The sequence below is a fragment of the Schistocerca cancellata genome, chromosome 9 (assembly GCF_023864275.1).
Source record: "Schistocerca cancellata isolate TAMUIC-IGC-003103 chromosome 9, iqSchCanc2.1, whole genome shotgun sequence".
Taxonomy (NCBI): domain Eukaryota; kingdom Metazoa; phylum Arthropoda; class Insecta; order Orthoptera; family Acrididae; genus Schistocerca; species Schistocerca cancellata.
In genome coordinates this window covers 130865022-130891894 of record NC_064634.1, presented here as the reverse complement: position 1 = coordinate 130891894, position 26873 = coordinate 130865022, and the positions used below count along the sequence as shown (strand labels likewise).

The window sequence follows — 26873 nt, the reverse complement described above, 5'->3', positions numbered from 1 at the left end:
AAGATGATCACTTCAGTATCTCCATCCATATCAAACATACTTACCACCAGCAATACCTCCACTTTGACAGCTGCCACCTATTCCATACCAAGATGTCCCTTCCATATGGACAGATAACCCATGGCTGTTGCATCTGTTGTGACAAGCAGTCCTCCTCAAAATATGAGAGGTCTCACTGAAGCCATCACAGACCATAATTACCCTCCCAATCCTGCACAGAAACAGATCTCCGATACCTTCTGTCTCCAGACAACCAACACCTCCCAGAGTCCCAGTGTTTGGCTACAAAGAAGCATACCACTCCTGACTCTGTACCACCCATGACTGGAGCAACTGTATCACATTTTCTGCCAGGGTTTCAACTACCTCTTGTTGTGCCCTGAAGTGAAAAGATGAATGTCTTACCTACTATCCTCCCCACCACTCCCACTGAACCTACACAGTATCCTCATCCATGTGGCCATCTTTGAGATGGAGGTCAACATCGAGGAAGGTGGCTTGTTGGGTTAAGGAGCACCAGATGAAGCACATGGGGAGAAGGTGTTCAGGTTCTGTAGAAATGTGGACAGGATGGCCTCACCCTCAATGCAGATCACATAGACGTCATCAGTGAAACTGAACCAGATGAGGGATTTGGGATTCGGGGTGTGCAGGAAGCATTCCTCTAGATGGCCCACATATAGGTTGGCAAGGGATGGTGCCATGTAGGTTGTGGCCAAGAAACAGCTGGACCCGACCACTCAGTTGCTGAACACACTGCCCAGCCCAAGATTCTTCATTTTAGTGACTGCCTCGCAGCATTTGCCATCTGGATCCCTCCTACCAACACCAGCCTTCTGAATTGTGTATGTGGGAACTCTCCCTGAAATTTATCCTATATTCTCGTAACTCTCATGGCCTCAACCTTTGTTAGCCATTATACTTCATCTACCTATCTCTTCCCTGTTCCCATTCCACAGCCTTCTACTCTACAAGCACACCCACAGTCTGTTTACTTTTCTCCTTTGCCACCCCACCCTGTCCTCTGTCTAACGTCCTGACTGCACTTAGCTGTCCTATCCTCACTTCACCTGATCCCTGTATGTTCCCACAAAAAGCACTTTACAGTTCCCCCAGCTGTACCCTGCTCTCCCTCTCCCTCTCCCTGCTCCAGCCTCCTCCTTAGACCCACCACCCAGATGTGCAGTTGATCAGTCTGGCTTCGACAGCCAAAGACATGTACATGTACATGTACATGTATATGTACATATGTATCTACATTCGTCTATTTCAGGACAAGGTCTTCTGATCAAAAGCATAGGCCTACACATTTAGTTGTCTTTCTATTTTACCTGTCTGCAACTCACCATTTCTGCTACATGGTGAGTAGCAGTCTATACTCCTCATAATATTGCCATTATCCATCATGGATTTTCCATTTCTGTGGACAACTTATTATGCAATTTAATTCTCCAATAGAAAATGCTGTTTCAAGTTTTTTTGTATTCCTTGGTAAATGTAATCCTAAATTGCATTATTAATTAAATACTTAGTAATGTTTTCCCTGATATGGACCAGAGTGTGGTAGATACTCACTTGGCACAGTAGGGATGCCCACTTTTTAGAATGAGCCTCATTACTATCTCTAGTTACTATTCTTATGACTCTTTTCTGCAGTTTAAAAACTGTGTGTATGTTTATGGTTGTTTGAACCTCAGAAGTGATGGTCACAGCTAAGAAATGAGTGTACATGGGCATAGTCTCTCTCTCGAAATGAGTGTACATGGGCATAGTCTCTCTCTCTCTCTCTCTCTCTCTCTCTCTCTCTCTCTAATTTTTCCTGAAATTGTAATCGCTTGTTTGTTTGCACGTGTGCATCAAATCTACCAATTTCCATCCCATTTGGATAGTTCCTTCATGGTGTGTCTTTTTAGACCATGTGTCATTACAAGACATTCACTGTTCTAAACTAATGCTAAAACCCCAAGAACATAACATGCTAATTACATTTTTTTTACAAGTATCTTTCTGTGTACATTACACATTAGTTGGCAATCACCATTCACTGCTAAAAACTTCGCGTTTGGTACAAGTCTAAAATTTCTTTTCTTGTCTAATGCGACAGAATGGTTTCCTTCTTCATGCTGAAGTGCATACTGTCCGTTTCCTTTATACTCACTGTTGATTTACTACATATCGCCGAATAATAGACATCCTTCAGGGTTTCAGTTGCTGTCTCGAATAGGAGTTCTGCTGTTTTATCAGTGACTACAATGTTGCGGTCATCAACAAATGAAGTTATCTCTGTTTCTTATACTGTCTAGGAAGTCACTGATTATACTGAACATTAAACACAGAATTGGACGCAATACACATGTTTTGTGTGTTTCTTGTTGGACAGTTGGTTTACTAAAAACTTGTCATTAGCTGATGTGTTAACTATCTATACCTTCTGCACCAAGCTGACCGCTGTGGCCGAGCAGTTCTAGGCACTTCAGTCTGGAACCGCACTGCTGCTACGGTCACAGGTTCGAATCCTGCCTCAGGCATGGATGTGTGTGATGTCCTTAGGTTAGTTAGGTTTAAGTAGTTCTAAGTCTTTGGGACTGATTACCTCAGATGTTAAGTTCCATAGTGCTTAGAGCCATTTCTGCACCATCTTTTCCAGGTAAGACTGGAACCACTTGTTCACTATTCCTCTTAAACCTAACACTTCTAGCTTGTTCAGAATTTTTTATATTATCATTTTTTGAACTCTGTGATGGTTGATACTGTACTCCTCCCACACTGGAAATGAAACTGTGCTTCATTAAAAAGGGTGTAGTTGCTTGTGCAACTCATTAGTCTGTATTTCATGACCTACTCAATTATTTTTGAGAATGAAGACAATAATGAAACTGACCTGTAGTTTTTAATAGTTTCTGCCTTACTTTTCATTAGTTAAGGCACAACTTGTTCACACTTTATGTACTCTGGAAAAAACGTGGACTAAAGGACTTAATTATTATGTTTGTTAATGGGGTTTATATGCAGACTACATTCACCCTCAGAACAAAGACTGGAACCTCATCTCTGTATCTGTTGATGTGGGATTTTTGTATTGTCTTCCTGACTTCATGGCTATTGTGAGAAACAACAACATTGTGCTTGCTGTGTAAGTAATTGTGAGTGTTACATGTTTTTTAGAAAGATTTAGTTAAAACTTCTCTTTAATACCAGAGACATGGTCATTTACAAAATTTGCTAATTCCCATAGGTTTTAAATTATTCAACCGCCATGTTTGATTTGTATATTGTTATACTTGTACCAGCATTTCCCAGTTTCTTGTTTTGTGATGTCCCACACTACTTTGCTTTTATGTTCTGTGTTACATATTGTTTTGTCACTGAATGGTTTGTTTGAACCAAGCAGTACTCTCGTGAACATATTTTTGGTAGTAATCTGTGGATCAATCTAGTGTTTTTGTAAAGAACTGAGAGGACTTTCTAATACCCAGATATTCGTCTATTTTACTTAGCTGCTGCTGCTGCTGGTGCTGTTACAGAAGTGGATATTGTTGGAAATGCCTTCTTAAAAAATTAATTTAAACAATGTGCAGAAGTTTAAGAACTTGGCATCCACATTGTTTTCCATATAAATTTAATCCTAGGTTTGATTTGCCAATCCCCTAAAAAAGGTATCTTTTTATGTTCTCAGAAGATAATTTTTTAAATCTGCAGTTTTGAAGGTTTTACCAAGCGTTGCTTTAGCTTTATTATCTGATAGTAATGTTCAGAAAGGTCAAAAGCTCTTACAAATATTTTACAGTTTTTCATGTTGGTGTCTGATGCTGAACTTTTTGATACCCAATCAGCAGAAATATCTAAAGTGATTGGAATATGTTTTAGGGGGAGGAATGTATTGCCAGTGTTAACCCTAAAAAAGGATTAGTCCTCCTATCCATAACAAAAGATATTTGTCCATGTGTGGCCACACAACCCATCTGCTATACTCTCACTAACTCCACTGACCATTTCCCAGGCCTGTTGAGGTGCAGTACAACCCCATCTACTGATAGACCCCACCAACACCACTGCAATGTACACCCAGTCAGCAGTTTTGTATCCTTTGGTTGTTATGATCCAAGCTTGCATTTTATTTTATTATAGCATCACAAGCAAAGTAGAGTTCAACAAAAAATAACAACTGAAAAAGTAACAGAATCAAAGTTTGCTGTGGCATCGGTCCACTGATGATGACATTAGCACAAGTACATAGTCAACATTTCACAGTAGCACTAATGGCAAGGTTGTACAGAGTTTGGGGAGGCCAGAGTAGGAGGAAGAGGGAGGGTTTGAAGAAGATTGCTGGCTGCTCAGTATGTAGCAATGTCTCTGGTCCTTCTGGTGCAGTCTAGGCATGGTAGGAAGCTATGACAGTTGGCGCTGTGGGATGCGGCCACCCATTGGCCTGGAGCTGAGCAAGGAGCTGCCTGCTGAGGGTTGGGCTGCGACTTACACACACAGCAGGCAGGGGAATATCTCTGGGCACTTGACGGACACGTGACTCACAGGTGACAGCTAGTTCCCTCAATTGCAACACCACTGTTGCTGCTGCACATGTTGCCCATGTGCCCTGGTGGCACATCGTAGCATTTAACCTGTCAACAGATTGTTTATAATCAGTTCAGTGTCCACAGCACACTCTGTACTAGTGAGGTGCATAAGCAGTCTCTGAATGTGGAGTGCCTGCAGCCCTGGAGCAGACTACTGACTGGTTGAGGGCATTGTGCCAGAAACACGAGAGGCCGATGAATGACCAGAAATGAGAATCAATGCCACCTCCAGTTCTGCACCTCACCTTACAGTATTGCCAAGATGAGGCCAATCATGCCAGCAGAACAGCTCAATCATCTTATATTGGTGCCAACAGTTAGGGAGGCAGCTTCATCAGGTTACCATCTATGTTGTAAAATATATCCCTATCCTAGCTGTTCCATCCTTGGTAAAATCCTTCTACAAAGATACTAAATCCTCAATCAGCTGTATCAGTCAGACACTGGGCTTGAAAATGTTGGTGATTTGTTTATTCTCTCTTAACTTCTCCTGTAATTGAGGGACTACACCTCTACAATGACTGCTGCTTCCTAATATTTGCACTTTTTTAATGTTTCCTGCTCACAAATAGAGCCTGCTGCACATTTTCTACCTGAGGCTCTTCTCCCCTCAGCCCTGGCAACTGGAACTTGTCGCAGGTAGAAACAATGAAGCTGTTAGACTGTGTCCTCCTCCTCTAGCCTTTAGCTTACCTACCAACAGCCAGTCCAACACCCCCCCCCCCCCCCTCTCTCTCTCTCTCTCTCTCTCTCTCTCTCTCTCTCTCTCTTTCCTTTATCCCCACTAGCTCTCTTCAGTTTGATCCAAATGTGCCTGAGGGGCACACTTTCCTGACCCTCTGTTAACCTGTTCCTACTGCATATTTTTCAGTTATAGGAGAGTGCATTAGTGACCTGCTCAGAGTTATCTCCACTACATTAATTTCACTATAAAAATAATGCAACCTCTGATAATGTGGGGAGTTTGTTATTAGTACGAATTCAGTGCCCAGACATGTGTAAATGAAAAGCTAAGCCAAAGTCTCACATAACAGAAATTCAAAAGACACAAGATATTTGCAAAACATAATGCAGGGATGTCAAATCTTTACTTTTTTGACAAGAAAAAGTATACTATGGCTATTAACAGGAAAGAAAAAATACAAGTAGATGTGGACACTTTGTAACTAGTTTTGGTGTCAGTGTGTAAACAAGTCAGACCTAGACTATCAGAAATTCAGTATACAGGTAAAATTTCAATATGCTAACTCCTATATATACTGCAAAACACATTCAAAATGTGAAATAGAGAAAAATACATTAAAAATGAAACAAACCATTGTTCTGACAAGCAATGTAATTACATCCACTGTTCACTGAAATGTGTTTGCACATTCAGTATTTTATGCAGGCAGCACATTTTGGAATAGTCACTAGTAGTCACATTACCCTCTGGTTTCTAACAACAATTTTACTACTCTACACAAGGTTGATGGCAGAGGAGAATGAGAAGACCAGCCTTGTGCATGGAGTTTCAACGAAGCTCACAGTTTGCACCATTGTCCCCAGAACTGATCATGGCCCTTTACTTTGGAGTCACGTGGAAGGACTGAACCAGACTCTAAGAATGTTCTGTGACAAGCTATGCTGTGACTTTCTGGACTTGTGCAAGAGGGTTGAGAACTGTAGGGTTCCCCTAGATTGGTCAGGTGTGCACTACACATCAAAGGCTGCTACTCAGGTAGCTGACTTTCTGTGGGGTGCACACAAGGTTATACATAAAAAAATTAGGTAACTCTTCATCCAATCCAGATAACGATAGCTGTACGAATCCCATAAGCATCAGTGTAACATCAAAAGAAATGCCTCCCACAGGTGAGATACTAAAATCTTAGTAGTAAACTGCCAATGCATTTGCAACAAAGTGCCAGAGTTTGAAGAGCTCATGAAAAGCAGTGAAGCTCACATAATACAAGGTACAAAAAGCTGGTTGAAACCTGAGATACATGTTGATGTTGTGGTCTTCAGTCCTGAGACTGGTTTGATGCAGCTCTCCATGCTACTCTATCCTGTGCAAGCTTCATCATCTCCCAGTACTTACGGCAACCTACGTCCTTCTGAATCTGCTTAGTGTATTCATCTCTTGGTCTCCCTCTACGATTTTTACCCTCCATGCTGCCCTCCAATGCTAAATTTGTGATCCCTTGATGCCTCAGAACATGTCCTACCAACCGGTCTCTTCTTCTTGTCAAGTTTTGCCACAAACTCCTCTTCTCCCCAATTCTATTCAATACCTCCTCATTAGTTACTTAATCTACCCGTCTAATCTTCAGCATTCTTCTGTAGCACCACATTTCGAAAGCTTATATTCTCTTCTTGTCTAAACTATTTATCGTCCATGTTTCACTTCCATACATGGCTACACTCCATACAAATACTTTCAGAAACAACTTCCTGACACTTAAATCTATACTCGATGTTAACAAATTTTTCTTCTTCAGAAACGCTTTCCTTGCCATTGCCAGTCTACATTTTATATCCTCTCTACTTCAGCCATCATCAGTTATTTTCCTCCCCAAATAGCAAAAATCATTTACTGCTTTAAGTGTCTCATTTCCTAATCTAATTCCCTCAGCATCACCCAACTTAATTCGACTACATTCCATTATCCTCGTTTTGCTTTTGTTGATGTTCATATTATACCCTCCTTTCATGACACTGTCCATTCCGTTCAACTGCTCTTCCAAGTCCTTTGCTGCCTCTGACAGAATTACAATGTCATCAGCGAACCTCAAAGTTTTTATTTCTTGTCCATGAATTTTAATACCTACTCCGAATTTTTCTTTTGTTTCCTTTACTGCTTGCTCGATATACAGATTGAATAACATCGGGGAGGCAACCCTGTCTCACTCCCTTCCCAACCGCTGCTTCCCTTTCATGTCCCTCGACTCTTATAACTGCCATCTGGTTTCTGTACAAATTGTAAATAGCCTTTCGCTCCCTGTATTTTACCCCCGCCACCTTTAGAATTTGAAAGAGTATTCCAGTCAACATGGTCAAAAGCTTTCTCTAAGTCTACAAATGCTAGAAACGTAGGTTTGCCTTTCCTTAATCTTTCTTCTAAGATAAGTCGTAAGGTCAGTACTGCCTCACGTGTTCCAATTTTTCTACGGAATCCAAACTGATCTCTCCCAAGGTCAGCTTCTACTAGTTCTTCCATTCGTCTGTAAAGAATTCACGTTAGTATTTTGCAGCTGTGGCTTATTAAACTGATTGTTCGGTAATTTTCACATCTGTCAACACCTGCTTTCTTTGGGATTGGAATTATTATATTCTTCTTGAAGTTTGAGTGTATTTCGCCTGTCTCATACATCTTGCTCACCAGATGGTAGAGTTTTGTCAGGACTGGCTCTCCCAAGGCCATCAGTAGTTCTAATAGAATGTTGTCTACTCCGAGGGCCTTGTTTCTACTCAGGTCTTTCAGTGCTCTGTCAAACTCTTCACGCAGTATCGTATCTCCCATTTCATCTTCATCTTCATTCTCTTCTATTTCCAGAATATTGTCCTCAAGTACGTCGCCCTTGTATAGACCCTCTATATACTCCTTCCACCTTTCTGCTTTCCCTTCTTTGCTTAGAACTGGGTTTCCATCTGAGCTCTTGATATTCATACAAGTGGTTCTCTTTTCTCCAAAGGTCTCTTTAATTTTCCTGTAGGCAGTATCTATTTTACTCCTAGTGAGATAAGCCTCTACATCCTTACATTTGTCCTCTAGCCATACCTGCATAGCCATTTTCCAGTTCCTGTTAATCTCATTTTTGAGACGTTTGTATTCGTTTTCGCCTGCTTCATTTACTGCATTTTTATATTTTCTGCTTTCATCAATTAAATTCAATATTTCTTCTGTTACCCAAGGGTTTCTACTAGCCCTCGTCTTTTTACCTATTTGATCCTCTGCTGCCTTCACTATTTCATCCCTCAAAGCTACCCATTCGTCTTCTACTGTATTTCTTTCCCCCATTCCTGAAACTCTGTACAGCCTCTGGTTCTTTCAGTTTATCCAGGTCCCATCTCCTTAAATTCCCACCTTTTTGCAGTTTCTTCAGTTTTAATCTACAGTTCATAACCAATAGATTGTGGTCAGAGTACACATCTGCCCCTGGAAATATCTTAAAATTTAAAACCTGGTCCCTAAATCTCTGTCTTACCATTATATAATCTATATGATACCTTTTAGTATCTCCAGGATTCTTCCATGTATACAACCTTCTTTTATGATTCTTGAACCAAGTGTTAGCTATGATTAATTTATGCTCTGTGCAAAATTCTACCAGACGGCTTCCTCTTTCATTTCTTTCCCCCAATCCATATTTACCTACTATGTTTCCTTCTCTCCCTTTTCCTACTCTCAAATTCCAATCACACATCACTATTAAATTTTCGTCTCCCTTCACTACCTGAATAATTTGTTTTATCTCATCATACATTTCGTCAATTTCTTCATCATCTGCAGAGCTAGTTGGCATATAAACTTGTACTACTGTAGTAGGTGTGGGCTTCGTGTCTATCTTGGCCACTATAATAGGTTCACTATGCTGTTTGTAGTAGCTTACCCGCACTCCTATTTTTTTATTCATTATTAAACCTACTCCTGCATTACCCCTATTTGATTTTGTATTTATAACCCTGTATTCACCTGACCAAAAGTCTTGTTCCTCCTGCCACCGAACTTCACTAATTCCCATTATATCTAACTTTAACTTATTTTCCCTTTTTAAGTTTTCTAACCTACCTGCCCGATTAAGGGATCTGACATCCCACGCTCCGATCCACAGATTGCCAGTTTCCTTTCTCCTGATAACGACGTCCTCTTGAGTAGGCCCTGCCTGGAGATCTGAATGGGGGACTATTTTACCTCCAGAATATTTTACCCAAGAGGACCCCATCATCATTTAGCCATACAGTAAAGCTGCATGCCCTCTGGAAAAATTACGGCTGTAGTTTCCCCTTGCTTTCAGCCATTCGCAGTTCCAGCACAGCAAGGCCGTTTTGATAGTGTTATAAGGCCAGATCAGTCAATCATCCAGACTGTTGACCCTGCAACTACTGAAAAGGCTGCTGCCCCTCTTCAGGAACCATATGTTTGTCTGGCCTCTCAACAGATACCCCTCCGTTGTGGTTGCACCTACGGTACGGCCATCTGTATTGCTGAGGCATGCAAGCCTCCCCACCAATGGCAAGGTCCATGGTTCATGGGGGGCTGAGATACATAGCAGTGAGATTTTTGGGGAAAATTTAAGTGTACATTTAATGGATAAGCAAATAGGGAATGGAGGTGGTGTATTTGTCTCTGCAGACAAGAAACTCAGATCCACCAAGGTAAAAATTGAAGCTGCATGTGAAATTGTTTGGGCAAGACTCAGTATCAGGGGTGGGCATAAAATGATTGGATCCTCCTATCAGCCACCAGACTCATCTCCTGATCTAACTAAAAACTTTAGAGAAAACATCAGTTCACTTGTATGTAAGTTCCTCAGCCGTACTGTAATCATCGGTGTGGACTAATCATGCAACTATTAATTGGGAAACTTCATTTTGTTAGTAGTGTGAGAGATAAGACATCCTGTGAAACTTTACTAAATGCCTTCTCTGAAAACTACGTAGAACAGATAGCTAGGAACCCCGCTGATGACGGAAATATATTGAATCTAATGGTAACAAATAGACCTGAGCTCATTGAGGATGTCCACATCAAAATTGATATCAGTGACCATGATGCGATTGTGGCAACAATGGTTACCAAAGGACAACTAAAACAAGCAGAATGATATATGTTCAGTAAACTAGGAAAAAAAATAGTAGTGTCATATCTCAATGAGGAACTTGAAACTTTCGGCAAAGGACAGGAGCATGCAGAGGATCTCTGACTCAAGTTGAAAAGAATAGTTGACCATGTACTGGATAGATACATACCCAGTAGAACAGTTCACAATGGTATACAGTCACTGTTAAGAAACTTCTATATAAACAGAGATTACTGCATAATAGATTTAAAAGAAAGCATAGGGCTATAAATAGACACTGAATGAAATGTATTTGGCTTTCAAGAGAGCAGTGCATGAAGCCTTCAATGACTCCTGTAGCAGAATTGTCAAGTGACCTTTCACAGAACCCAAAGAAATTCTGAACATATTTACTCCTCATACCACTGGAAAGACGAATGAAATAAGTATTAGTGTCACTGATGTTGAGAAACAGCTGAAACCATTAAAACTGAACAAAGCAACAGGCCCCTACGGAATGCCTGTCAGATTCTATACTGAATTTGTGGCTGAGTTGGCCTCTCGTCTAACCACAATCTAGCGTCGGTCACTCGAACAAAAAACCATGTGAAGTTCTTGGAAAAAGACACAGGTGATGTCCATCTACTAGAAGAGCAATAGAAGTGACCCACAAAACTACTGTCCAATATCCTTGACATTAATTTTTTGCAGAGTCTTACAGCGTATTCTGACATAAAACTTCATGAGGTATCTTGAACAGAATGATCTTTCAATGCCACCACCATGGATTTTGAAAACATTGATCATGTCACAACTCGACTTGCACTTTTCTCACATGACATACTGAAAGCTTTGGATGAAGGTAGTCAGGTTGTTGTTGTTGTTGTTTTCTTCAGTCCTGAGACTGGTTTGATGCAGCTCTCCATGCTACTCTATCCTGTGCGAGCTTCTTCATCTCCCAGTACCTACTGCAACCTACATCCTTCTGAATCTGTGTAGTGTATTCATCTCTTGGTCTCCCCCTATGATTTTTACCCTCCACGCTGCCTTCCAATACTAAATTGGTGATCCCTTGATGCCTCAGAACATGTCCTACCAACCGATCCCTTCTTCTGGTCAAGTTGTGCCATAAACTTCTCTTCTCCCCAATCCTATTCAATACTTCCTCATTAGTTATGTGATCTAACCATCTAATCTTCAGCATTCTTCTGTAGCACCACATTTCAAAAGCTTCTATTCTCTTCTTGTCCAAACTATTTACCATCCATGTTTCACTTCCATATATGGCTACACTCCATACAAATACTTTCAGAAATGACTTCCTGACACTTAAATCTATACTCGATGTCAACAAATTTCTCTTCTTCAGAAACGCTTTCCTTGCCATTGCCAGTCTACATTTTATATCCTCTCTACTTCGACCATCATCAGTTATTTTGCTCCCCAAATAGCAAAACTCCTTTACTACTTTAAGTGTCTCATTTCCTAATCTAATACCCTCAGCATCACCCAACTTAATTCGACTACATTCCATTATCCTCGTTTTGCTTTTGCTGATGTTCATCTTATATCCTCCCTTCAAGACACCATCCATTCTGTTCAACTGCTCTTCCAAGTCCTTTGCTACCTCTGACAGAATTACAATGTCATCAGCGAACCTCAAAGTTTTTATTTCTTCTCCAAGGATTTTAATACCTACTCCAAATTTTTCTTTTGTTTCCTTTACTGCTTGCTCGATATACAGATTGAATAACATTGGGGAGAGGCTACAACCCTGTCTCACTCCCTTCCCAACCGCTGCTTCCCTCTCATGTCCCTCGACTCTTATAACTGCCATCTGTTTTCTGTACAAATTGTAAATAGCCTTTCGCTCCCTGTATTTTACCCCTGCCACCTTTAGAATTTGAAAGTGAGTATTCCAGTCAACATTGTCAAAAGCTTTCTCTAAGTCTACAAATGCTAGAAACGTAGGTTTGCCTTTCCTTAATCTTTCTTCTAAGATAAGTCGTAACGTCAGTATTGCCTCACGTGTTCCAGTATTTCTACGGAATCCAAACTGATCTTCCCCGAGGTCGGCTTCTACTAGTTTTTCCATTCGTCTGTAAAGAATTCGTGTTAGTATTTTGCAGCTGTGGCTTATTAAACTGATTGTTCGGTAATTTTCACATCTGTCAACACCTGCTTTCTTTGGGATTGGAATTATTACATTCTTCTCGAAGTCTGAGGGTATTTCGCCTGTTTCATACATCTTGCTCACCAGATGGTAGAGTTTTGTCGGGACTGGCTCTCCCAAGGCCGTCAGTAGTTCTACTGGAATGTTGTCTACTCCGGGGGCCTTGTTTCGACTCAGCTCTTTCAGTGCTCTGTCAAACTCTTCACGCAGTATCGTATCTCCCATTTCATCTTCATCTACATCCTCTTCCATTTCCATAATATTGTCCTCAAGTACATCACCCTTGTATAGACCCTCTATATCCTCCTTCCACCTTTCTGCTTTCCCTTCTTTGCTTAGAACTGGGTTCCAACTGAGCTCTTGATGTTCATACAAGTGGTTCTCTTATCTACAAAGGTCTCTTTAATTTTCCTGTAGGCAGTATCTATCTTACCCCTAGTGAGATAAGCCTCTACATCCTTACATTTGTCCTCTAGCCATCCCTGCTTAGCCATTCTGCACTTCCTGTCGATCTCATTTTTGAGACGTTTGTATTCCTTTTTGCCTGCTTCATTTACTGCATTTTTATATTTTCTCCTTTCATCAATTAAATTCAATATTTCCTCTATTACCCAAGGATTTCTACTAGCCCTTGTCTTTTTACCTACTTGATCCTCTGCTGCCTTCACTACTTCATCCCTCAAAGCTACCCATTCTTCTTCTACTGTATTTCTTTCCCCCATTCCTGTCAATTGTTCCCTTATGCTCTCCCTGAAACTCTGTACAACCTCTGGTTCTTTCAGTTTATCCAGGTCCCATCTCCTTAAATTCCCACCTTTTTGCAGTTTCTTCAGTTTTAATCTACAGGTCATAACCAATAGATTGTGGTCAGAGTTCACATCTGCCCCTGGAAATGTCTTACAATCTAAAACCTGGTTCCTAAATCTCTGTCTTACCATTATATAATCTATCTGATACCTTTTAGTATCTCCAGGGTTCTTCCATGTATACAACCTTCTATCACGATTCTTAAACCAAGTGTTAGCTATGATTAAGTTGTGCTCTGTGCAAAATTCTACCAGGTGGCTTCCTCTTTCATTTCTTAGCCCCAATCCATATTCACCTACTACGTTTCCTTCTCTCCCTTTTCCTACACTCGAATTCCAGTTACCCATGACAATTAAATTTTCATCTCCCTTCACTATCTGAATAATTTCTTTTATTTCATCATACATTTCTTCAATTTCTTCGTCATCTGCAGAGCTAGTTGGCATATAAACTTGTACTACTGTAGTAGGTGTGGGCTTCGTATCTATCTTGGCCACAATAATGCGTTCACTATGCTGTTTGTAGTAGCTTACCCGCATTCCTATTTTCCTATTCATTATTAAACCTACTCCTGCATTACCCCTATTTGACTTTGTGTTTATAACCCTGTAGTCACCTGACCAGAAGTCTTGTTCCTCCTGCCACCGAACTTCACTAATTCCCACTATATCTAACTTTAACCTATCCATTTCCCTTTTTAAATTTTCTAACCTACCTGCCCGATTAAGGGATCTGACATTCCACGCTCCGATCCGTAGAACGCCAGTTTTCTTTCTCCTGATAACGACATCCTCTTGAGTAGTCCCCGCCCGGAGATCCGAATGGGGGACTATTTTACCTCCGGAATATTTTACACAAGAAGACGCCATCATCATTTAATCATACAGTAAAGCTGCATGCCCTCGGGAAAAATTACGGCCGTAGTTTCCCCTTGCTTTCAGCCGTTCGCAGTACCAGCACAGCAAGGCCGTTTTGGTTATTGTTACAAGGCCAGATCAGTCAATCATCCAGACTGTTGCCCCTGCAACTACTGAAAAGGCTGCTGCCCCTCTTCAGGAACCACACGTTTGTCTGGCCTCTCAACAGATACCCCTCCGTTGTGGTTGTACCTACGGTACGGCTATCTGTATCGCCGAGGCACGCAAGCCTCCCCACCAACGGCAAGGCCCATGGTTAATGGGGGGGGGGGGGGGGGGAGTGGGGGGTGGTAGTCAGGGTAGTCAGGTAGATGCAGTATTTGTTGATTTCTGAAAAAAAAAAAAAACCATTTGACTCAGTACTGCCCCTACAGTTATTGTCAAAAGTACAATCATATGGGGTAGCAAGTGAAATTTGTGCCTAAATTCAGACCTTTTGGTAAGGAGGTCACAGCAGGTTATCTTGGTTGGAGAGCCATCTTCTAATGTAGAAGTAATTTCAGTTGCGCCTCAGGGAAGTGTGTTGGAACCCTTGCTGTTCATGTTGTATATTAATGACCTTGCAGATAATATTAATAGTAAAATCAGACTTTTTGCAGATGATGCAGTTATCTATAAAGAAGTACTATCTGAAAGAAGCTGTATAAATAGTCAGTCAGATCTTGATAAGATTTCAAAGTGTTGCAGAGATGGGCGACTTGTTCTAAATGTTCAGAAGTGTAAAATTTTGCACTTCACAAAATGTGACTGTAATATCAATGAGTCACTGTTGGAATTGGCCAACTCCTACAAATACCTGGGTGTAAAATTCTGTAGAGATATGAAATGGAATGATCACAGAGGTTCAGTTGTGGGTACAGCAGGTGGTAGACTTTGTTTTATTGGGAGAATACTGGGGAAGTGCAATCCATCTACAACTAGGAAAAAAAAGCACTCTGTCTTCAGGCCACAAGTGGCCCATCAGGACCATCTGACTACCATGTCATCCTCAGCTGAGGATTGAGATAGGAGGGGTGTGTGGTCAGCACACCGCACTCCCGGTCGGTATGATGGTTTTCTTTGAACAGAGCCACTACTGTTCGGCAGAGTAGCTCCTCAGTTGGCATCACAAGGGGCTGAGTGCACCTCGAAAAATGGCAACAGCGCATGGCGGCCCGGATGGTCACCCATCCAAGTGCCGGCCATGCCCAACAGTGCTTAACTTCAGTGATCTGATGGGAACTGGTGTATCCACTGCTGCAAGGCCGTTGCCATCTACAATAGAGATTGTTTACAAATAACTCGTGTGACTACTTCAAGAATTTGGCACAAGTGTGTGGGACATGTACAAAATAGGACTAATGGGGGGGGGGGGGGGGGGATACTGAATGTACACAGAGAAGGGCAAACCAAATGCTCACAGGTTTGTTTAATCCATGGGAGAGTGTTACAGAGGTACCAAAGGAACTGAATTGAAGATAGATGTAAATTATCCTGAGAAAGTCTGTTAACAAAGTTTCAAGAACTGGCTTTAAATGATTACTTTGGAATATTCTCGCAAGGGAATTGAGAGGAAAGATAAGAATAATCACTGCATGCACAGAGGCAGTCAAACAATAATTCTTCCCGTCCTCCATATCTGAATGGAACAGGAAGAAACCCAAGTAACCGGTACAATGGGACATATCCTCTGCCATGCACCTCACAGTGGTTTACAGAATACAGATGTAGATGTAGAAGGGCATGTTGTAGAATATGGGGAGATGAGTCACATTTGGAAATGGTCACCTCATACAAATGTCGGGATGTAACACTGCAATAATATGAAATGGAATTATCACATAGGCTCAGTCGGACGCAACAGAGGTGGTAGACTTGGTTTATTTGTGGAATACTGGAGAAATGCAATCAGTCTACAAAAGAGATGCCTTATAAATTACTCATGTGGCTCATCCTGAAATATTGTTTAAGAGTGTGAGATCCATGTCAGCTAGGACTAATAGGGGATATTGAATGTACACAGAGAAGAGCAGCACCAATGGTCCCAGGTTTGTTTGATTCATGGGTGTGTGTCACGGAGATGCTGACTCTTGAAGATAAACAAAATTATCCTGATTAAGTTTACACTCTAGGAATATACTACAATCCAAATGTATCGCACCCATTGGGGGGACAAGATTAGATTCATTACAGCATGCACAAAAGTATTTGAACAGTCATTCTTTCCATATTCCATACATGAACTTTATGGGAAAAAACCCATAATAACTGGTACGATGAGATGTCCCCTCTACCGTGCACTCAACAGCGCTTTGCACTATATACATGCGTGTGAATGGTCGAAAAACATTTTCACAGTTTGTGTGTAGCTTAGCTAGAGGTAAGGAGGAAATTTCAAGGACTCATTTGTTTTCTAGTCTACAAATGCTGTGACTGAGAGAAGAATGATGGCTGCTTACAGACTTGCAACACCCAAATCCACAGAATTAACATCATGTTAAATCTGAATTTTTATCCAGCTAGTTTATTTTGTTGAAAGAAGGAAACCAAAGAAATTTTTAATGGCTCATGATGACCATATGAACATCACCTATACAACCTGCCTCAGAATGATTTTTTTGGGTTGTTGGGGTCAGGAGGTTGATGGAGTCAGGTGAGAGGTTTTGTAGGGGGCCTAAGGTTCTGAGGATTCCTTGAAGCTCCGCCTGGACATCAGGAATGGGATTACCTTGGCAAACTTTGTAAGTAGTGTTGTCTGAAAGGTGACGCAGTCCCTCAGCCACATACTCCCGACGATCATGTACCACAGTTGTGGAACCCTTGTCCGCCGGAAGAATGACGATGGATCGGTCAGCCTTCAGATCACGGATAGCCTGGGCTTCAGCAGTGGTGATGTTGGGAGTAGGATTAAGGTTTTTTAAGAAGGATTGAGAGGCAAGGCTGGAAGTCAGAAATTCCTGGAAGGTTAGGAGAGGGTGATTTTGAGGAAGAGGAGGTGGGTCCCGCTGTGACGGAGGACGGAACTGTTCCAGGCAGGGTTCCATTTGGGTAGTGCCTTGCTGAGTTGGATCATTAGGAGTAGGATTAGGATCATTTTTCTTCATGGCAAAGTGATATTTCCAGCAGAGAGTACGGGTGTAGGACAGTAAATCTTTGACGAGGGCTGTTTGGTTAAATCTGGGAGTGGGGCTGAAGGTGAGGCCTTTGGATAGGACAGAGGTTTCGGATTGGGAGAGAGGTTTGGAGGAAAGGTTAACTACTGAACTGGGGTGTTGTGGTTCCAGATTGTGTTGATTGGAATTTTGAGGTTTTGGAGGGAGTGGAGCTGGAAGTGGGAGATTGAGTAGATGGGAGAGACTGGGTTTGTGTGCAATGAGAGGGGGTTGAGGTTTGCTGGGAAGGTTGTGAAGGGTGAGTGAGTTTCCTTTCTGGAGGTGGGAAACCAGATTGGATAGTTTTTTAAGGTGGAGGGTGGCATGCTGTTCTAATTTGCGGTTGGCCTGTAGGAGGATGCTCTGAACAGCCGGTGTGGATGTGGGAGAGGAAAGATTGAGGACTTTTATTAAGGATAGGAGTTGACGGGTGTGTTGATTGGCTGAGTGGATGTGTAGGTGAAGGATTAGGTGGGTGAGGGCAATGGATTGTTCAGTTTGGAACTGGTATAGGGACTTATGGAAAGAAGGGTTGCAGCCAGAGATGGGAACTTTAAGTGTGAGGCCTTTGGGGGTAATGTCAAATGTCAGACAAGCCTGAGAAAATAAAATATGGGAGTGTAATCTGGCTAGGGCGAAGGCATGTTTGCGGAGGGAATGTAAATAAAACTTAATGGGGTCGTTGTGGAGGTGTTGTGAGGGTGACATGGTACTAGAAGGTGGAAAGTGTAACATGAGGCTGAAATGAAAATGAAAATAAATATAAAAATATATGAGGAGAGATAAAGGTGAACTAGAAAGCAAATGGAGATCTGGTGTGAAAAAAAGTGAAAAAGTGTTGGTTAGAGATGGGCTATGTTGATCCTGTGGTGAACTTGTGTAGGTAGATAACGATGTGCATAAAGGTTAGGTGGTTGTGTTGCCGCCAAAACACGTTAAAGGGTGGAGAAATTCGGGAAAATTTCGAAAAAACTACGTGAGGATGTATTAAAAGGAGTGGTTTGGTGGTGGCAGATTATGGAAATGAGGCTAACAATTGTCTGATGAAGAAATAATGACATTAAAACGTGTGGGAAGCGGCTAAAAATAATCGGTGATATGAGAAAAACAGAAATGGAAATAAAGCAAAAGTTATTAAAACTAGCCAAAAAGGTTGTTTAATAGCTGAAAGGAACTGTTTGTGAACTAGAAACGGTGTGTATATATATATATATATATATATATATATATATATATATATATATATATATATATATATATATATATATATACAGGGAAACATTCCACGTGGAAAAATATATCTAAAAACAAAGATGATGAGACAAACGGAGGCACTGGCGGCGGGTCAATGGGCACACGGGCATGCACGCGGGATTCGGGCTTTCGCAGCAGACGATTGCTTCGTCGCGGGCGGGGGGGGGGGGGGGGGGGGGGGTGGAGTCGTTCGAATCTCTGCCTTTACAAATGTCTGTTTGTGTCTGTGTATGTGCAGATGGATATGTGTGTGTGTGCGCGCGCGCGAGTGTATACCTGTCCTTTTTTCCCCTCTAAGGTAAGTCTTTCCGCTCCCGGGATTGGAATGACTCCTTACCCTCTCCCTTAAAACCCACATCATTTTGTCTTTCCCTCTCCTTCCCTCTTTCCTGATGAAGCAACCGTTTGTTGCGAAAGCTTGAATTTTGTGTGTATGTTTGTGTTTGTTTGTGTGTCTATCGACCTGCCAGCGCTTTTGTTTGGTAAGTCTTATCGTCTTTCTTTTTAGATATATTTTACGCACGTGGAATGTTTCCCTCTATATATATATATATATATATATATATATATATATATATATATATATATATATAAAGAAAGATGATGAGACTTACCAAACAAAAGCGCTGGCAGGTCGATAGACACACAAACATACACACAAAACTCTAGCTTTCGCAACCAACGGTTGCCTCGTCAGGAAAGAGGGAAGGAGAGGGAAAGACGAAAGGATTTGGGTTTTAAGGGAGAGGGTAAGGAGTCATTCCAATCCTGGGAGCAGAAAGACTTACCTTAGGGGGAAAAAAGGACAGGTATATACACACACACACACACACACACACACACACACACACACACACACACACACACACATATACAGGCACAAGCAGACATCTGTAAAGGCAAAGAGTTTGGGTTTACAGATTTACAGTTTGCCTTTACAGATGTCTGCTTGTGCCTGTATATATGTGTGTGTGTGTGTGTGTGTGTGTGTGTGTGTGTTTGTTTGTGTGTGTGTGTGTGTGTGTATACCTGTCCTTTTTTCCCCCTAAGGTAAGTCTTTCTGCTCCCAGGATTGGAATGACTCCTTACCCTCTCCCTTAAAACCCAAATCCTTTCGTCTTTTCCTCTACTTCCCTCTTTCCTGACGAGGCAACCGTTGGTTGCGAAAGCTAGAATTTTGTGTGTATGTTTGTGTTTGTTTGTGTGTCTATCGACCTGCCAGCGCTTTTTTTGGTAAGTCACATCATCTTTGTTTTTAGATATATTTTTCCCACGTAATGATCTGAAACTTTGTGGGAAAAATGCACCACAAGTACCATTCATTTAACCTGAAATTAAGCCCATAACCTAATAACATTAAAATATAGTCATTGACGTACAAGCAAGGTTAAAACCACGGAATATACTATTAATTTCATATATAACAATGTAAAAAAATCGATGATGATGATAACAATAATTTAACAGCAGCAGCATCTACTACCACTACGACCACCACCACCACCACCACCACTAGCATATTGACATTCTTTAATTTTGTAAGACCGATGCAGATTTTGTTCCCATTCTAATTCTTACTTTCATAACCCTGAACTGGAAATGATGTACAATAGTATCTAAATCACTTACTGTTTAAATAGCATTTATCATAACGTAAAATAAAAATATAAATGCGCAGCAGTACATAATTTATGTCAAAACGCAAGGCAGATGAGTATCCTTTGGCTACGTTGTTGTTTATTTACCTGATACGGCTAAACGCACTTATACATAAACGCATACAGCGACGACTGTGGGACTGGGAAAGACTAATTTGAAAAAGGCGCTGAAATGCTGCCATAATCACACGATGAAAATGTGGTGCTATAGCGAACTTTTCACGACATGTTTTCACGACAGCACCCGACATACATTTTTGGTGCTAAATGCAAGTGTTTGTTTATTACCGGGACGTATATACTCGTAAGCAGAACGTTTAACTGTGTTATTTCCTGTACCTATGGACGTTTCCCTCGGCCGATGTGTAGGTTGGTAATACATTTTTAGTTACCAAGGCAACGAGAAAGCTTGTTTTGACCGTGGCAATAATCGTACGCGCGTGATGAAGTTAAACAGTGTTACGACGTACGCTGGTGAAAATGATTTTACACCTCGTGTCTACAGGTGTAAAGATTCCATTAAAAACTTGAAAATAAAGTGAGTTATAATTTAGCTAGCTTTGTAAGAAAAACGTGTTTGGAATATTATTCAATTTACGGAGTTAATAGACAACAATATTTCTTTAAAACTAATACAGCTGCAAATAGACAAGAGAAAAGTATCACCGTCATTGTTAGGCCGTGCAACCACGGAAAATTATTTTGGCCACATTCTTCTGTAAAGCTAGTATAACAAGTTTAATGACAGTGTCATCAATTTATAAGCAGCCTGCAAATTTTTGTTGGATTTTCGCCGAAGTGATACATGTGAATTGACACGTAGGCCTATTCACAATGTGCGTATAAACCCAAGTAATCACAGTAATTGAGCTAGATCTCAAGCTCTGAATATGAATTACTGGTACCTATTGCAGGATCGTGATATTTCACAGTGGTTATAAACTACAATGATCCTGAAAGCCTCAATAACTTGCAAAACCTTGTAGGTATATAGAAATCATACATACTGCTTATAAAAACCCTAATGCCCTTCCATGTACATGTTACAAACTGTCAAAGTACAATAAAGCATAACAAAATCATTACAGTGAAATGAGAACACACACAAAATTTTTGTAAATACTGACCTACATATAACCTCTAATATGTCATACTTAAGCTGAAAACATTTAATATATTTTAGACATTTAATGCTGCAAAGCTGCCCCACTACGAGAGTTGAGTGTATATTTGATGAAGTCTCTCATTTAATTACGTTCATTAATGTGAAATGTGTTTTATTTGTCTTGTAACGTACAAAATTTCAGAACTTATGTCTGGTGTACAGGAGCTATGTCAAGGTTACAATTCACTTATTTGAAATTTTGTCACACTTACTGTATTATTTTGTGAAGAATTTACTTATTTATTAAATTTGTCAAAGCTGTGTACTGAGGAGTCTGAGCACACAATTTTAAGTGATGTGATGTGAGTGTAAAGTTTTTTTTGTTGTGTTGTATGAGTGTTCATTTTTTTTTTTAAATAGGTCAGTTGTGCTGCATAGGAAGAGAATCACCTCAAAGATATGTTGAAAGAGGGGTCAGTTAGTAGCATTGAACAATTCTGCAATGACACCAACCTGCTCTGATTGGGACACAATAAAATGCAGTGTGCCACAGGGTGTGGTGCTGGGTCCCTTACTCTCCCTCACCTTCGTCAATGATCTGTTATGCTATATGGCATAAAAGGCGCACTTCACCTTGTTTGCTGATGACACAACCATTATGATTGTCTGAACACCCAATTGCAGTATAGAGAACACTGTGACCACTGTATTCAAAGCTCTAGATTGGTTCACTTCAAATGACCTGTCACTCAATGTGAACAAAACTCAATTCATACAGTTTCAGACAGCAAATAAATAAAACAATTTAAAAAACAAACAGGAAAAATTGAAATAAAATGTGGTGAGAACGAAATGCTGGGAATTGAGTCTCCCAAATACCTTGGATTACACATAAACAACAATATAAACAGGTCAGTTCGCATCAACAACCCATGTAAAAAGACTGAATTCAGCAGCATTCGCCATTTGCTCAGTTTTATCTGTTTGTGACTTGGAAACAAAGCTGCATACCTAGGATATTTCCATTCACTTATGACATATGGCATCATAGTTTGGGGTAACCAGTCATGAGCAAACAAAAGTAAACATGATCTTCACAAAGATATAAAAAATCTTAACATGATACAGAAAGGAGTACATTATTCAAGCATAAAAATATACAATTAACTTACATTTTATGTTAAATCAGTCATTTGGGGAATGACTAAATCCAAAAAAACAGCTGAAACTCTATCTTTTGAATAGTTATTTTTATTCTTTACAGGAATTTTGTGGCAATGCATACAATTAGTACAATTTATTTAATTTTAAGCATTTATATAAGAACTGATTATGTAGCTCTGGCGTATCAATTGTATTAGGATGTAATATATCTAAAAACAAAGATGATGAGACTTACCAAACAAAAGCGCTGGCAGGTCGATGGACACACAAACAAACAAACAAACACAAACATGCACACAAAATTCAAGCTTTCGCAACAAACGGTTGCTTCGTCAGGAAAGAGGGAAGGAGAGGGAAAGACGAAAGGATGTGGGTTTTAGGGGAGAGGGTAAGGAGTCATTCCAATCCCGGGAGTGGAAAGACTTACCTTAGGGGGAAAAAAGGACAGGTATACACTCGCGCGCACACACACACATATCCATCCACACATACACAGACACAAGCGGACATTTGCAAAGGCATGTCTGCTTGTGTCTGTGTATATGCGGATGGATATGTGTGTGTGTGCGAGAGTATACCTGTCCTTTTTTCCCCCTAAGGTAAGTCTTTCCGCTCCCGGGATTGGAATGACTCCTTACCCTCTCCCCTAAAACCCACATCCTTTCGTCTTTCCCTCTCCTTCCCTCTTTCCTGACGAAGCAACCATTTGTTGTGAAAGCTTGAATTTTGTGTGTATGTTTGTGTTTGTTTGTGTGTCTATCGAGCTGCCAGCGCTTTTGTTTGGTAAGTCTCATCATCTTTGTTTTTAGATATATTTTTCCCACGTGGAATGTTTCCCTTTATTGTATTAGGATGTAAGATTTATACTTTGGTTATGTAATCATTATTACTACTGTGGTTATCACATATGGTTGGTTGGTAATAACACTGGCTCTTAGTGTCTTGGAAAAGAAGCAGAGTGGTTGGATGGAATCAGCGGTGTGCTGTTTTGAAACTGCGCCCACAGCTGAGTCACTGGCATCAGTAGTGATCGAGAGACAGGCCTCAGGATCATGTGGGTGAGTGTGACAGCCTTGGTGAGGGCGGTTTTAAGGTTACCAAATGCATTGAGCATGGGTTTGGTCCACTCCAACTTCCATTTACCGGTGGTGTTCTTGCCGGAGAGGGTGTCAGTGAGGGCCATTTGGATGGAGGTAGCCTGAGGAATATGATGGCGATAAAAATTAGCCATACACAGAAAATGATGGAGCTGAGCATAATCCTTGGGAAGAGGGAGATCAAGTATGGTTTTGACATGAGTTAGTCAGAGGCCATCAGCAGAGATGGTATGGCCTAGGAAGTCACTGATGTGGCAAACAGTTGAGATTTATCATGGCAGCAAGGGCCAAACAAACCGCTTTGACATGAACTTAATGCTCCTCGATGGAGGAGGAAAAGATAGATGTATCATCTAAGTAAGTGTAAGCAAATGGCAGAGGGAGCAAAATGGAATCAATAAACTGCTGGCACATCTGCGCAGCATTTTTCAATCCATTAGGCATGTAACCGTATTAAAATAGGTGAAGGGTGTGATGATGGCCATCTTAGGAATATCCGGTGGATGCATAAGGATCTGATGGTTCCCCTTGGGAACAATCTAAAGCATTCAGAGAAAAAATTAGAACCATGTAGTAATTGCATGAAATCCTGCATATGAGGAATGAGATAGTATTCGATTATGGTGTGGGCATTAAGGGACCTGTAGCTCCACACTTGTGTAAGGTGCCATCCTTTTTAGGAACAAGGTGAATGGGTGAAGACCAGTTGCTATCGGAGAGGCGGAGGATGCCCAAAGCAAACAGACGCTGAATGATCTCCATGGCACGCAGAAGTTTGGAAGCGTTCAGGTGCCTGGCCTTGTAGCGTACAGGAGGGCTATCGGTGGTGCGAATCATATGACAAGTGCCAAGGAGTGGGTTGGTGAGAAGACGTAGAAGAGGCGCGTGTTGGGTCGTCTCGTTGCAGTTCTGCATTGTATGACGTACATGTGACAACTCGGTGGAGGTAGAGGCATTACGGGCACAAAGGTGGCACTCTGGATGCGGAGTTCATCAATTCGTGACTGCATGTCCGACAGGTCAGAGAGCTGTGCAGTAAAGCGCTCGAGCAGGGATCCACATGTGGTAAGCATAGCCAAGGAGGCAGAGAGTGAACTCTTGCTGAACTCAGGTGAGCACAGAACAGTGGAGCCAGACGTGTGGCAGAGCGTGGTGGCATGCAGGTCTGGTGAAACATAGTAATGATGAAAATCCAACTCGATTGCAGGTTCATCCATGTTGGCAGCATGGAATGTCCAAGGGAAGGTGTGGACCAGTTACAGGCAAAGCAACATATTGCTGGAGTCAGGGACCACAATAGCAGAATGATTGGCAGTGATCGAGGCGAAGGTAGTAGGTGAAAGTGTGTTGTCAGTGTGCATGGCCAGGATAATGCTATTGTCAGTGTCGATGAGAAAGCAAATGCCCAATGACATGACTGTAGCATAGAGGCATCGCATTGCTGAAGCGAGAGATGCAGCATCGGACAGTAGGCGCCGTGAAGGAACGTGGTTGGACGTAGTGCCTAAATGTGCCCGCCGAAATCATTTGGGTACGCGCAAGGTGAACGGCAGTTGCGGGCAGCGTTCCCGTAAGTATCATGGAACCAGTACAGCGGGTAGGCAGATAAGCGGGGCAGAAAGACCCGGGAACCAGCGCAGCCGGAACGGATGGCGCTGCTTTGAAAACAGGCGGAAGGCGGTCGTGGTGCAACCATGGTCCAATGGTCGCAGAAATTGGCACGGTCGTGGCAACTGGCGTCACCGATACGATGTGTGTGTGTGTGGGGGGGGGGGGGGGGGCGGGCTACTGCGACACTAGGCATATAAGAATTTGCTACCCCATGCATAGAAATGTTCGATTCACAGTTCTGGAACTTTTTCAGCATGTCAAACAGACCCGAAGGTAATGGCATAGATGAAGGATAAACCACAATGTCTTCATGACTTTAACTGGAAAATTGTCCATGATGTCATTAGGCGGCGTGCACTGTACATGTTGTGGCCGTTGTCGTGCTGCCATGCTAGACAGTGGCCATGGTGAGCTGGTTAAGGTTAGGTGGCCGCCGACATGGCTGGGCATAAATAATTGTTCACTTTTAACCAAACTTGCAATAGGTACACTTGACCACTTGCGGTCACAAGCACAGTTAATAGGGCACATGACACTTGCACCAAAAGACACTGGTAGATCCATTGTGGCGGAAACAAAGTGGGCTGGCATATGAAGTTCGTAAATGACAGAAACAAGCACAAAATAATCCGTGATGAGATGACAGTGTCAGGGTCTCCACTGTGGTTATCACATTGGTCAGTAATAACACACACACGAAGTATCGAACATGCATTTATTAATCACTGAGACTAAATGAACAAACATGGCAGAACAAAAAGTTACACGCTGAGGGCAAGCTAGAACAAAACAGTCCAAAGAAATAAGAGTCAAAGATAGGGCGCTCTGTGTCAGAGATGTCACACTACTGTAATCTGTGTTGTTTTTTTTTTTTTTTACACACTTGAAACTCATGTATCTGTTGATGTATGATTTAATTTGTAAGCCACATGACCATTTAGATATGTTTATTAATGTAATAATGTGACCTGTTCTACATCCTAGCAATGCACTTGCATCAAGTATCTGTGGAACACGGAAATAAATGAAATTAAATAAATAAAAATGTTTGCAAGTTACTTAACATATTCATGACATTCTTTGGTATATTGTCAGGATTTTCAGTTTCAATTAGGGCAGAAATATTATCCGCACACAAGGTTATATTATTGAAACTTCCTGGCAGATTAAAACTGTGTGCCCGACCGAGACTTGAACTCGGGACCTTTGCCTTTCGCGGGCAAGTGCTGCAAGGTTCGCAGGAGAGCTTCTGTAAAGTTTGGAAGGTAGGAGACGAGATACTGGTAGAAGTAAAGCTGTGAGTACCGGGCGTGAGTCGTGCTTCGGTAGCTAAGATGGTAGAGCACTTGCCTGCCAAAGGCAAAGGTCCCGAGTTCGAGTCTCGGTCGGGCACATAGTTTTAATCTGCCAGGAAGTTTCATATCAGAGCACACTCTGCTGCAGAGTGAAAATCTCATTCTGGAAGGTTATATGATTATTTATATTGAGAGGCAATGCCATTTACATAGAACAGGATTGTAATTGGTCCAAGGATTGAGCCTTGAGGAACACTTTGTGTGTGAGTTTTCCACTCTGAGAAGTAATCTGCTGCATTTGATGTTATTATTACCCTTTGTTTCC

General features: G+C 41.5%; 1 protein-coding gene and 1 pseudogene across 1 annotated transcript in view; one reads left to right on the top strand and one right to left on the bottom strand.

Annotated features, from left to right (window-relative positions):
* Positions 1-15367: 15367 nt before the first annotated feature.
* On the bottom strand, positions 15368-15485 carry LOC126102173 (5S ribosomal RNA; annotated as a pseudogene).
* Positions 15486-20630: 5145 nt separating this feature from the next.
* LOC126100411 (Meckel syndrome type 1 protein) overlaps positions 20631-26873 on the top strand; it is a 121109-nt gene continuing 114866 nt past the window's right edge. Inside the window, exon 1 of the mRNA XM_049911005.1 lies at positions 20631-20814. Coding sequence (XP_049766962.1) covers positions 20720-20814 — 95 coding nt within the window. The 5' untranslated portion in view covers positions 20631-20719. The remainder of the gene's footprint in view (positions 20815-26873) is intronic.